Source organism: Neomonachus schauinslandi, chromosome 16 (assembly GCF_002201575.2).
Source record: "Neomonachus schauinslandi chromosome 16, ASM220157v2, whole genome shotgun sequence".
Lineage (NCBI taxonomy): Eukaryota > Metazoa > Chordata > Mammalia > Carnivora > Phocidae > Neomonachus > Neomonachus schauinslandi.
In genome coordinates, this window is record NC_058418.1 from 31,772,508 (window position 1) to 31,784,793 (window position 12,286).

A 12,286-nucleotide genomic window follows, 5' to 3' on the forward strand; every position below is an offset into this window, starting at 1 on the left:
GTGACAGGTCGCGTTTCTACTGTCACCTTCGAAGGAGCCCTGGGGGCCCAGGAGCCCCCGCCTGAGCTGCTGAGCAGCCCTGTTCCTCCCTCTCAAAACCTAATTCTCTTCTCTTTCCCTGTCTCCGTGTCTGTCCCTCCCGCTGTCTGTCTGGCTCTCTTTCCCTCCCCTGGGGCTGCAGAACCGCATGCACGAGTCTCTCATGCTCTTCGACTCCATCTGTAACAACAAGTTCTTCATCGATACCTCCATCATTCTCTTCCTCAACAAGAAAGATCTCTTTGGTGAGAAGATCAAGAAGTCACCTTTGACCATCTGCTTTCCTGAATACACAGGTGGGTGTCGGGGAGGCCCCGCCTCTGCCCATGGGCTTGGGGTCGGGCTGCCTGGCCTCCGCCCAGTCCCACAGGGACGCCGAGACACACGGTAGGGTGTGGCCCACTTGGGCCCTTCCCAGGACACGGCCCCGGGCCGGTGGGGAGGAAACGGACCCTCCCGATCCACTGGTGTCGCAGTCACGTGACTCGAGAGCACCCTGGCAGGAATCACGAGGCAGCACAGGACCACAGCCTTCCCCTTTCATCTTGCTCACCATCTAGAAAAACTCTCCTGCCTCCCCAGGCTCGCCAGTGGCCTGCCCTTAGCCCTGCGCTGGCAGGCTGCGGGGCCGCACAGCACCTTGGCATGAATTCGCAAGCGTGGGCACATGGCCTGGAAGGTGGTCCAGGCTGCTTTTGAGCCCCTACCTGCTCGGGTGTATGGTGTGCAGCACTCCTGCCCCCCCCCCCCCCCCCTGCCCCCCCTTCCCCCAGCCATCCCCCCACCATCCCTGCTGTCCCCCTCTTCCTATGGCCCTGGCCTTTCCCTCACATCAAACCACTCCAGCTCTCTGCAAGCCTCCTCCACCCCTGGCCGCCTCTCTCCCGCCTTCTCTGGGGGGGCAACTTCTCTCTCATCAGGCTCCCGGGAGGATGCGTCACAGACCCCCGTGCAGAAGCTCCTTCTGAAGGGGTGATGAGGTGTCAGGCCATCTCTAGCAGCGCATGGAGGGCGGCTGCTGGGCTGCTGGTGAAGGCTGGCCGGCACTAGTCGGGTACCAGAGCCCAGCCTCCATCCCTCTGGGGACCGGGAAGCTTCTAGTGGCCCTCGGGCTGGCAGTGGAGGAGGATGTCCTGTCAGAAGTTGGCTCCGCCGGGAACCCACACACTGACAGCCCCGGGGGAGACGGGCTGCACTCAGCTCCCAGGGCTATACAGGCCCCCGGACCCAGCCGGGTTCCAGAAGAGACGGGTGCGGGCCCTCCACCCCCCTCTACCATGAGGAAGAGGCAGCCCATCAGCCTGTCCCCTCCCTGATGCTCGGCACGGCTGGCGAATCCGGGGCATGGGGAGACAGGGTGGGCGCGGGCTCCTGGAGCCAGACGCCTGCTACTGTGGGCAGACCGACCACCCGGGCACGAGGCTGCCCACGCTCGGGGTGGCCGTGTGGGTAAATGGAAGGAACAGAGCCAGGTGCCAGGCGTACTTACCGCTGGCTGTCACTGTCCTCGTGTTACTCCGAGGATGGAAACGAAGAAAGGGGGAACCGGCCATGGAGACTAGAGCGAGCCCGGGAGGGCATGGGGCGAGCCGGAAAGGCCCAGCCCCCGGCTGCCCCGGGGCCGAGGAGGGCCCTGCCTGGGGGCGGCCTGGCTGCAGTCTGCTCTCATCAGACACTCCTGAGCTCCCTCAGCCTCAGCTGAGGCCTGTCAGGGCCAATTCAGGTCCTTAGAAAGTTGTGGTGCCCAGAGAGTGGCTTGGAAGCCACCGGCCCCAGCAGGCCTCCTGAGGCCAGTGCCACCCTTGCGGGCAGCTTCGACCCTCAGGCTCTTCCTTGTCCCCAGGGTCCAGCCCCACGGGAGCCCAATCTGGGACCTGGTCCGAGGACTGGTCAGTCTTGGTGCTGTGTAGTATAGGGCTCTGGCGCCCCCGGAGAAAGCCTGACTTTGAGAAACATGGGTGTTTTCTAGGACCTCCAGAGGAATCCAGCTTGAGTTCAAACCCCCCCCACGATGGATGACAAATGGTCACCGACACAGTGGTGCCATGGGGCACCAAGGCCTGTGGGACACAGAACAAGCTGTGGGGCAGGGGCCGGGACAGGGGGCGGCTGGGTGTGCAAGGGGAGCTCGAACGGATGGCCGGGTACTGACCCCGCAGACGTTACGAAGCCACAGCCAGGCACCCCCGCCATCTGGGTGGGGCGCCCCCGCAGGCTTCTCACCTCCATCAGCGCCCAGTCTTGGCACTCTCTGGACGGGAAGCTCCCTGATGGGGTCCACCCCCGTGCTGAGTCTAATCTTCGAGCTGCCACTGACTTGTCTTTGCCACACTTGCCCCTCCGGGCTCTTCTGCTTTTGGTGCCCAGCCGAGAGTGGGGTTGAGGAGGGGCCTCTGCCCTGCCCCCCCACCTCAGAGACCTCCCCACCCCTTACCTTTGACCCCTCCTCTTCACTAATCTGGCTACAGAAGGCCGGAGCCCCAGTCCGCCCCCGTGGCTCACACCTTCCGGCTGGAGAGTGGGCCAGGGTGGGCTAGGGCAGGGGGAGAAAGATCCGATCGCTTCCATGCTGGCCAGATCCCAGCTGCGTTTGTGACAATGGGGCATCTTCCTTCGATGGGGCTTTTCGGTAATTCCGTGCTGGTCCACCTTCCATGGTCATTGACGGCTGTCTGCAGGGCAGAGCCACAAAGGTTTGGGTTGTAGCTGGTTGGAAAACTGTCCTTACCAGGCACCGGCCAGGACCCCAGGGGACAGCCAAGGGATTGTAGAGGGGAGACGAGCCAGTTACACACAGCAAGCCCCTTAAGCTTCCCACCCAGGGGAGACCACTTCTCCCACCCCCCAGCCCTGTCCAGGGGCTTCAGCTCGTCCCCCGCCACTGTCTGGGATGCCACAAATCCCGGGGCACCCCCTTCCCCGGAGCTCTTCCATCAGACTTCCCTGTCCTGGTTTAGATCACAGGTGAGTGTGGGGACGGGCAGCCCCGGGCCCCAGTCTCAGTGTGCTCGCCTAGAAAGCAAAAGGGGTGACCTGTGGCCCTTGCCCTCCCAGGGCTCCTGGGCAGATCCAGTGTGGAACCAGTCAAAGGCCTTACCAAGGCAAGAGCCAGGCAAGAGCTAAGCTGATGTGGTCTTAGTGAAAGATGCGACCACGCCCGGAACCCCACAGCCCGTAACCTGGGCAGGGAGGGGGTTCCCAGCCCCCGGCCCCGGCCCCCCTGCCGCCGCAGCTCTCACCGGGGCCTCTCCCCTGTTCTGTCTTGTTGCAGGCCCCAATACCTACGAGGACGCGGCCGCCTACATCCAAGCACAATTTGAAAGCAAAAACCGCTCACCCAACAAAGAAATTTACTGTCACATGACTTGTGCCACAGACACGAATAATATCCAGGTGGTATTCGACGCCGTCACTGACATAATCATTGCCAACAACCTGCGGGGCTGCGGCTTGTACTGACCTCTTGTCCTGTATAGCAACCTATTTGGTAATGACCGCAGCACTCACAGAGAAGTTTGCGCGCGCGCGCACACACACACACCCCCCACTAATAAATGCAAGTTGGTAAATAAACTTTAAAAAGGCATAACAAGACCTTATATATATACAAATATATATTTAAAAAAATCTTTTTAGTTTGTATTAGAAAGAGCTTTGGACAGAACTGACCGCCATCCCATAGATCATCGGGGGTTTTCCGGGACAGCACACGAGCGTGCACACGCGCTCACACACACACACACACACGTCGTGATGGGGGTCCTGATTTGGGAGTCCATCCTTTTAAGAACAGCCACGTGATTTTACTCTGAGACCCATTTCTGTGAGCAGAGGGAGGGGCAATGAAAGGCCTGGCATGAGTCTGGCTTCTCTGCCCCCTGCTCGCCCCCCGAGGCTGCGCGGTCTCAGTTCTGTCCTGCTCTCATGCAAATTCCAAAGCCCTTCAAAAACTGGCCAACACCCTAAACCTCTCCCTACCCTCTACTCCCAACAACAGGAAAACTAAGGATGCTTCTCTCTTGGGTGGCAGTGGTTGTTAATTCCAAGAATTTAGAAGAATCGTTGCTCCGGCCAATCCACTGTCTCCTGAGTTTTCTTTATTCAAAGGCGAGAGTCGGAGGAACGGGAGACTTGGCCTGCTTTCTAGAAGCAGCTGAGGGGAGGGGACATTGAGACCAGGGCTGCAATTCACCTGCAGAGTTGAAGCCAGCCCCCTGCAGAAGAGAAGGGCCCAGAGGGAGCAGGGGGGAGGTGAGAAGGACAGCGGTGGCCCGGGGAGGGCCGGATTAATGTAGGCCTGACCAGAATCAGGGTCCTTTAGGGTGAGGCCTCCCAGGGGGCCTGGGCTGGGCTCCCCTGGAGTTCTTGATCCCTCCTGTGATGCTGCCCCATCTTGCCCACCCCAACATTATTAAACATTAATTCTAGGGTTTTTTCGGGTTTTTTTTTTTTTTTGGTTGGTTGGTTTTTAAAATCAAAGAAAATGGTCAGACTGGACCCCCTTATCTCTCTCTCTACAGACTGCTTCACGGACTCTTTGCTGTTGACGTTGATCTCCTGGTAGCATGACCTTTTGGCCTTTGTAAGACACACAGCCTTTCTGTATCAAGCCCCTGTCCAACCTACGACCCCAGAGTGACTGATGGCTGTGTATTTCTGTAGAATGCTGTAGAATCTGGTTTTAGTTGAGTCTTTACATTTAGAATTTGAAAGGAAAAAAAGAACATTTCTCATGTGCTTTGTAGCTTAAAAAAAAAAGAAGAAAAAGGAAAACTCACCATTTCATCCATATTTGTCTTTTTTTCTCTCTCTTTTTTTTTTTTTTTTGGAAATAAAGCAGCATACACATCTGTACCCGCACCCCACCCATCCCCAGTGTAGAGGGGCCCCCAGTGCACCTGCAGAGCTGCCACCTGTCTGCCCGCCCCTCCTGGGGGCTCAGGTTCTGGGGAGCATGCTCAGGCTGTGTTCCCCAGAGTGCCCCACCCCCACCCCCCAAGCCAGCCAGCCCCAGGCTCACTCCAGGTTCACCTAGAAAAGCACAGCTCTCACTGGCCAGTAGCCGCCAAAAGGAGTACCAATCAAACATATAAACAGAGCCGTATGGAAAATGATTTTCCCGCCAATCTCCTTTCTACAGATTCCCTTTATGATTTTTTTGTTTGTTTTCGTTTTCGTTTTTGTTTTTTGTCCAGATGAGCACTCTGTATCACATACCAGATCAGCTTTCATAGTCTTTGGGAAACGGGGTTGTGGATTTTTTTCCTTTGACATTTTTGCTTCTCAGTCTCCAGATGGATGCTCCCTTTGTGTGTGTGCGCCCCTCTCTGCCTTCTCCTTTGTTTCAGTGACCTGTGTTCGCTCCTTCTCATGTGGGGATGTTTGTGCTGCAGATAAAAAGAACAAAAAAAAATTTTTAAATACCACATGATGGAAAAAAAAACAAAAAAAAATTTTAAAAACAGATGGAATGTAGTGTTTACATGAAAGCCAGTTTCCATGATCAGTCCTATGTCATTTCTACTATCCAAACCCCCAACCTCTTCACGGTGTCACTTCTCAGATTTACTATTTGCTGAAGAAGACCAGTCACGGCCATTTCAGATAAAGAGGAGGTGAAAAGACAAAACACACAAAAAAATTAAAAATACAGAAAAAAAAAACTTGAAAAAAGGAAAAAAGAAAAAAAAAAGCCCACGGGTCTTTCTAAGCCTTTCTATTCCCAATCGGTGAGGTTTCTGTGATATCTTACACACTGCCAGTCTACTTCTCTGACTAATGGAAAATTCATGTGTAGCTCAATAAAGAGAATGTTTGTCTGTATTCCTGAGTCTCTCACCCTCGGGCTTCATTCTGACAGGAGGGAAGGGGGGATCTGACTGGGCCACAAACACTGGGAGGCTGGCGGGTAGGGCTGCAAATGCCAGATAAGGATCTTCTCCCCACCACCACCCCAGGCCTTCTCTACATCCACATCCCCCCCCAAACACATCCCCGCCCCGTGCTGCTCCCCCGCCCAAGGGGAGCCTGCTGAGCTCAGCCACCTGGGAGCAAGGAGGGCCTAGGAATGGGCTCGCCATTCCCACCTGCAGAGGCCCCCACCCCGCCTCTCCTCACTCAGCTGGTTTGAGGGGAGGGTGGAATTGAGACAGGAATGGGGGGAAAAAATGGGTGGGGTGGGCAAAGCAGGTAATTCCAAACTTTCTGCTAAGATAGGGTCTTATTTCTTCTGTACCAGTGATTCCACTGAAGTGGGAAGGTGGGTGGTTGGTCCTAACAAATAAGGCTAAGTTGCCTGGGCCTTCTGCACCCAAGGGGTCATTATCCATCCACCTGGACATCTTTAAAAGCCTCCCCTACTGCGCCTGGCTGCCAGGAGGCCCACCGCAGGCTGAACATGCAAGACAACTGAGATCAGCTCAGCCTGGACTCTCTGCTCCTCCAGGCTGCAGGCCTTATCCCCCCGGCCCCTGGCTCGCCAGGCTTGTGCTGTAATAACCAGCAAACTGCTTGAGACTGGGACCTGGAGGGGACCCAGCCAGCAAAGTCCTTGTATCATGTCCACAGATCACTTCTTAGCCAAGCGGTCAGCGCAACAGCCATCTAGGGAGACAGGAGGGCCGTGAAGAGGTCAGTTGGTTGACTCCTCTCCACACACCAACAAATGGGAGTTACCAGCCCGGGACGCACTCCCACTAGCAATCCCAAGGGTCTTTTGAGTTGAGTGGGGATGGCGGTAGAGGTCCACACTGTCGCACAGAGCTAGGAATAACAGGAGGCTAACTCTCCCTGTTGCAAAGAACTGGTCGGGCACCCTTGGCCTTCCTCCACCGGGCCGCACCTCCCCTTCCCCTGCTTTTCCCACCAGCAACCCTCGCCCCGACCTGCCTGCAGGGGGAGGCCCCCCCACCATCCACGTGATGGCAAGGTCGCACTCATGGTCCACAACTGGATGACATGACATCGGCCTGGGGGCCAAACCAGGATGCAGACACAAGGTCGAAGAATGCCGTGACTCTGTCTACCTCAAGTTCCCTAAAAACGAGCCGTATTCTAGCGGTGTTCTTTCCTACTTTTCAAATGAGTTTTGTAGGCAAAACAAACAGGTCTCTGCCTTATCCTCCTTAAAATGGAAGTCAGGAAGCATTTTGGGGGAAAGAGTGCAGGAAAGACAAGTCAATTAGAACAAGGAGCAGGGGGGCGGAACCTTGGCCTCACGGTTTCTAGAAGCTCCACGGGTGACTCTAATTCGCAGTCGGGTTGGAACCACTTCTCACCTAACACGAGTAGGGGTGATGAGATGAGAGGAGGCTTCCAGGCGATGAAGGGCGTCAGGGCAGGCGGGCGGAGGTTACTGCTTGACAAGCTGGTCACAAGGCGGCGGCTCCCTGTGCGTGCTGGGCCCTGCTCGGCGGAGCACTCAGCTTGCCTTCCACCCCCGACTGCGTCTGCTGGCTGAAGATGAGAGAGCACATGGTCTACACAGCTCCGGCGGGAAATCGGGTCCGTGTGGCCACTGGACACCTAGGATCTCTACCAGCACAAGTAAGACATCCATGAGGACCACCTTTCTGTGGTTCATAAAAGCCTCAAAATCTGGGGCGGGAGAGGGGGAGCGGGGCAGTGCAGGACTGAGGAGAACCTAAAATGTCAACAAAACTGGGCCCGTAAGAAAACGGAGGGAGTAACACAGACCAATTCCAGAAGAGCAGAGAGGGCAAGGGCTACTCCACCGCCACTCACCCCAGGCCCTGTTCCCAGCTGACAAACCTGGGCCTGCAGCCTGGCCTCCGCTCTGGGCCAGCACGGCTGAGCACAGAACTGGCGCCTGCGGCCCGGAGCCAGCCAGCACCCGGGAGGTAGAGCGGGATGGGAGCCCCCCACCCCAATGTGGCAGGACCCTGGCCTGGCCTCCTGCCACCGCCCTGAGCCTCGGTCCCAGATGCCCCCAAGAAGTGACAAAAGCCAAGACCATATGGTGTCCAGGATCTTTTACTATCCAGGTACAAATTCTAAGGGTGCATTTAGGACTTCTCTTCTGGGGTCACTGAAGCTACGGAAGGCAGGTCTCTGCTTTGATCACGGTCGGACTGCTTTATTCCAATGTCTCAACACCCTCTAAAATGGTCTCCAAGCCATTCCCTCTTTTCACACATTTGAAACCTAAAAACACACGGAATTAGGGTCACCTTAATGTATGCAACATGCAGGGTGTATGGACAGGGAGAAAACCCTCCAACAGAAACCAAAGTGGGATCCAATTCCGGCCCTTCGGAAAGAAACTGCCTGAGCTTCCAGCCACACACAACACACTAGAAGAGTTTGCGTTTTTATTATTGTTTTACAATAAAAACAAATAGCTATGCTCTCAGCAAAACAAAACCAATTTTTTAAAAAAATCACAGAAATCTACTAACAGCATTTCAAGGTAAGGCTTTTGAAAGATTTATTCAAATAAATTATCTTGGCCTAAACATTTACTCATCACTCTTTTCAATTACTTGTCAACATTCCAAAAACTTTAGTTATGTAAAATACATTTAACTTTGCCAATAATTTTAGATAATACTGGGTTCTTCCCAAAGGACTACCATAAAACTATGTTTTAAAACGTCAAAAAAAAAAAAACTTAATCCAAGAGGACATAAAACCGAACTATGTAGCCTGTGATTGCATGTTTCAAATCCTGAAAGTTAAATGTGTGAAGAATTTGAAGAACAGGTTCAGGACCTGGGTCTGCTCCAAGGGAGGTGGATTCAACATCTTACCTTTCTATGTTTAATGAAACCAACAGGAGCAAAGTGATGAAAATGAAGAGCTCCAGGGAAGATACAAAAGAGATCTTTATTTCTCCAAGAAAGCCCTCTAACAGTGACTGGCCCCGTTTGTAAGGCCCTCCTTTTCTCTAAGGACCAAACCCACAGACTTCAGCATCACCTCATTTACTTGCCCAAGGAATTCAAACCATAACCCAAAGCTTGCTGCTCAGCCCCCATGTCTGGGGTGGGGGGCTGTGAACTCCCAAGGTGGGGACAGACACGCAGGGGTGCTCATGAGCTGCCGGAGCACCAGCGTTATCGGGTCAGGGCTCGGCGGCCAGTCCCAGATGGACTGGGACCCGGCAGGCCGCCTCGTCCCACTCTATGGCCCTGGCCTTTCCCCTCCTCTGCTCCACCTGGCAAACCAAGAGTCACTTTCCAAGATGCCCTGCCGGCCCGGGGCTCCAGGAGCCTGGGGCTCTGGCCTCGGGAGCGTTTTGAGAGCAGAGGTCTGACAATCCAAAGTACCCGGCGGAGGAGTCGGGCCCGGGCCGCACACCCCACACGGCTCTTTAGGAGCCCTGCCCCTGCCCTGCCTGCCAGAGTTGGAGCTAAGGACGTCAGCGGCCGCGGTGCCCTCTCCGAGCAGCTGCGACCCAGGAATCGGAGCTGCCGGCTTCGGGGGTCTCTGGCCGCCCTCTTCCTCTCGGTCACCCCACCCCTAAGAAGTCCAGTCAACGCCAGAAGAGATCATGCCTCAAATTAAAATGTGCAGTGTTTCTAAAGGGAAGAGAAATGTCACATAGAAAGTATTACAAAAAAGGATTAAGTTTGTCAGCCGTCCAAACACTATTAGACCACATGCTTTATACAGCGCGGCGCGGCCGAGCCCCTCGTCGGACGCGCGCAGAGCAGGGCAGCCGGGCCTGGGCGGCGGCGCTGCTGGAGGCCACGGCGGGGGGCGGCGGGCGAGCGCTAGGAGGTCTGCTGCTTCTGGAGCCTCCGCTCGGCGGCCGCGGCCAGCATCCTCCGACGCAGGGTCACGGGGTCAGAGGTCGTGCCTTCTGCCGGGAGGCAGCTCTCAGAGGCTGAGTCGACTTCAGAACTTCTGTTCAGGAAACGCCTACAAAACCCAAAGGACTTGCGTGAGGGGCGAGGGAAACTCCGGAACACAGACCCGCAGAAACACACGGGCCGTGTCTTCATCTGTCACCCCCCCGTTTCGCAGGCACCTTCGTGAGGCGGTCACTCGGCAGCAGCCCGTGCAGAAGACACGTGGCCCCAGACAGGAGGAGACGCTCTGTGCCGCAGGGGCGAGGCCGGCCGAGGGCTACCCCGAGCTCTAGCTGCAGGCACGGTGGCCAAGAGGGCGCGCCTGGGAGCGGACAGCAGGCCGGGCTTAGCCTCTCTGGGCCTGTTTTGTCAGCCCGACGTCTGTCACGTGAATGCAGTGACAGTGCTCCCTCTGGGAGGTCAGAGACTCTGACTCATTACCACAAAGGGCTCAGGTCCCAGGAGCACACAGGTGCTCTGAGTAAGTGTGGCCGAAGCCGTCCTCGGAAGACGACCAGCCCGCCGGAGGTTACCAGTTAGGCCCAGGCCCTTTGGTTTTCCAAGAGAGGTTTGGAATCTGAACGTTTCTAAAGGTTTTTCATTGTTGGCCATCTGTTTAAAAAGGCACGACGTGGGCCTGACGTGACGAGGGCCTTTGGGCCCCTGGGCTGTGACTGGAGATTTCTATGAGCGAGAGCCAGAGGATCAACTTACTTGCGCGCCTGCTGCAGGAGGTCATCCTTACGCTGGACCAGCATGCGCTGCCTCTCGTCCGCAGACTTGGAGAAGCGGCTGCCCCGGGCCTCAAAGTCTTCCCCCTCACTGGGCTCCACCTCCACCTCACCGAAATCCAAGGCCTCCTCCAGCCGGGGACTGAGGTCTAGCGGCACACGCTCAGTCTGGGCACAGAGGAAGCGAGGGACCGCTGTGACCACAGGCCACCCTCCCAAGCAGATTCCCCACCCAACCTAAGTGCCCCAAACAATGTTCTTCTGGACCCATGGGGAGGTATGCTGCCAGGTGGGGAACCAGCAGCATATGTACAATGGCCGATGTGGGCTCCTGAAAGGCAGGCTGCTGCATCAGGCTTGTGCACCACTAGGAATAGCACCTGACTCAAGCGAGATGTTCAGTCTTAGTGAAATTTATTGTACAGGATTACCAGTATGAAAAACATAGGCACCTTGAAACCGTACTCTCAGAAAATAATAAAGTTTGCATTCTGGGAAGTTTTTGTTCAGTTCTACAAATCGCTCCAACACTTAAACAAGTCTTATCACATTTACTGCACAAATTTTACACCTTCACTTGACTCTGAAAACAGGCAGGCAGATTAAAAGGGATAAATTCTAAGGCTCTTTTTTTAAACAGCTGTAAATCACATGATTCCTTGTATAACAGGATATTAAAATGGGACTCTCTCAGTTTTGGCTGAAGCTCTGACCACTAAGACCATGCCCAGGCGCCTCCACACACGTAGACCATCTATGCTCCTGCTACCGGACGGACCCAGGCTGGCCAGTATCAGCCCAGCACCTACCTCTAGGTGACAAGAAAGTTGAGGTGGAAGAGGCTGAGAGATTGGCCTATCTGTAAGATTTCCTCTGTGTGGCACTTATCTGTCACACACCTTCACCACCCTTCCCTGCCTTCAGCCTAGCAAGCGAGGTGACTTGAAGGCAGCCATGTGTCCAGACTAATATTCCCTGGAGTTTGAGGGCCCTGGGAACTGGTGGTGGCCAACACACCTGAGGAATCTCGAGACAAAGAAACCTGCTTGTGGCAGATAAAAAAAGGCTGCGAGGGGAGCAAGTTCAACTGGCATGGACTCCAAGGCCCTGCTGCAAGCCCTGCAGCCTGAGGTTGTTGAAGCACTTTGCCCAAAGGACCACTTGGAGGGCGATATGGCCTCCACTAAGGTAGGGGTGGTCATAAATAGCCAGTCCAAGTTAGGGTTGCCAGTGCTGGATGGGGCAGGGGGATCTGTAAGATAACAACTGTAATACCTGCGTGCGCGCACGCGCGCGCACACACACACACACTGGGGTCACGTGGCCTGAGCCACCCTCCTCCTGAGCTTGACTCTGGAGGAGGTAGAAAGAGCAGCTGGTGAATGGAGAAGGAGATGAAGGAAGGAAACATGCCCACCCCCAGCCCGCCGGCTTCCAAGCCAGCCTGAGCTCGGGCAGGGGAGAGACTCTGTTCTCAGCACTGGCACAGTTAATGCCATGCTTGGGCTACATCGAGGTCTCTGCTAACAGACTGTTATCCAAGTACTTCTTACTTCTTGAGAATGACTAAAAACACTATACAGCATGTTCCTTGTGAAATAAGTAATTTTCCTTCACTGTGCTAGAAAAAATTCAGAAATCTTCACATTAACTGTAAAAACAGAGTTGGGGAATCGGGACAGAAATTGAACATGCTCTCCCCCC

The 12,286-nt window shown here is 55.2% G+C and overlaps 1 protein-coding gene across 1 annotated transcript in view; it reads right to left on the minus strand.

The window, feature by feature from the left end:
* Positions 1-8,355: 8,355 nt before the first annotated feature.
* The window catches only part of AMFR (autocrine motility factor receptor), a 46,475-nt gene continuing 42,544 nt past the window's right edge, over positions 8,356-12,286 (minus strand). The window contains exons 13-14 of the mRNA XM_021705815.2: positions 10,566-10,750; positions 8,356-9,921 (exon numbers count right to left, since the gene is read on the minus strand). Coding sequence (XP_021561490.1) covers positions 9,774-9,921; positions 10,566-10,750 — 333 coding nt within the window. The 3' untranslated portion in view covers positions 8,356-9,773. The remainder of the gene's footprint in view (positions 9,922-10,565; positions 10,751-12,286) is intronic.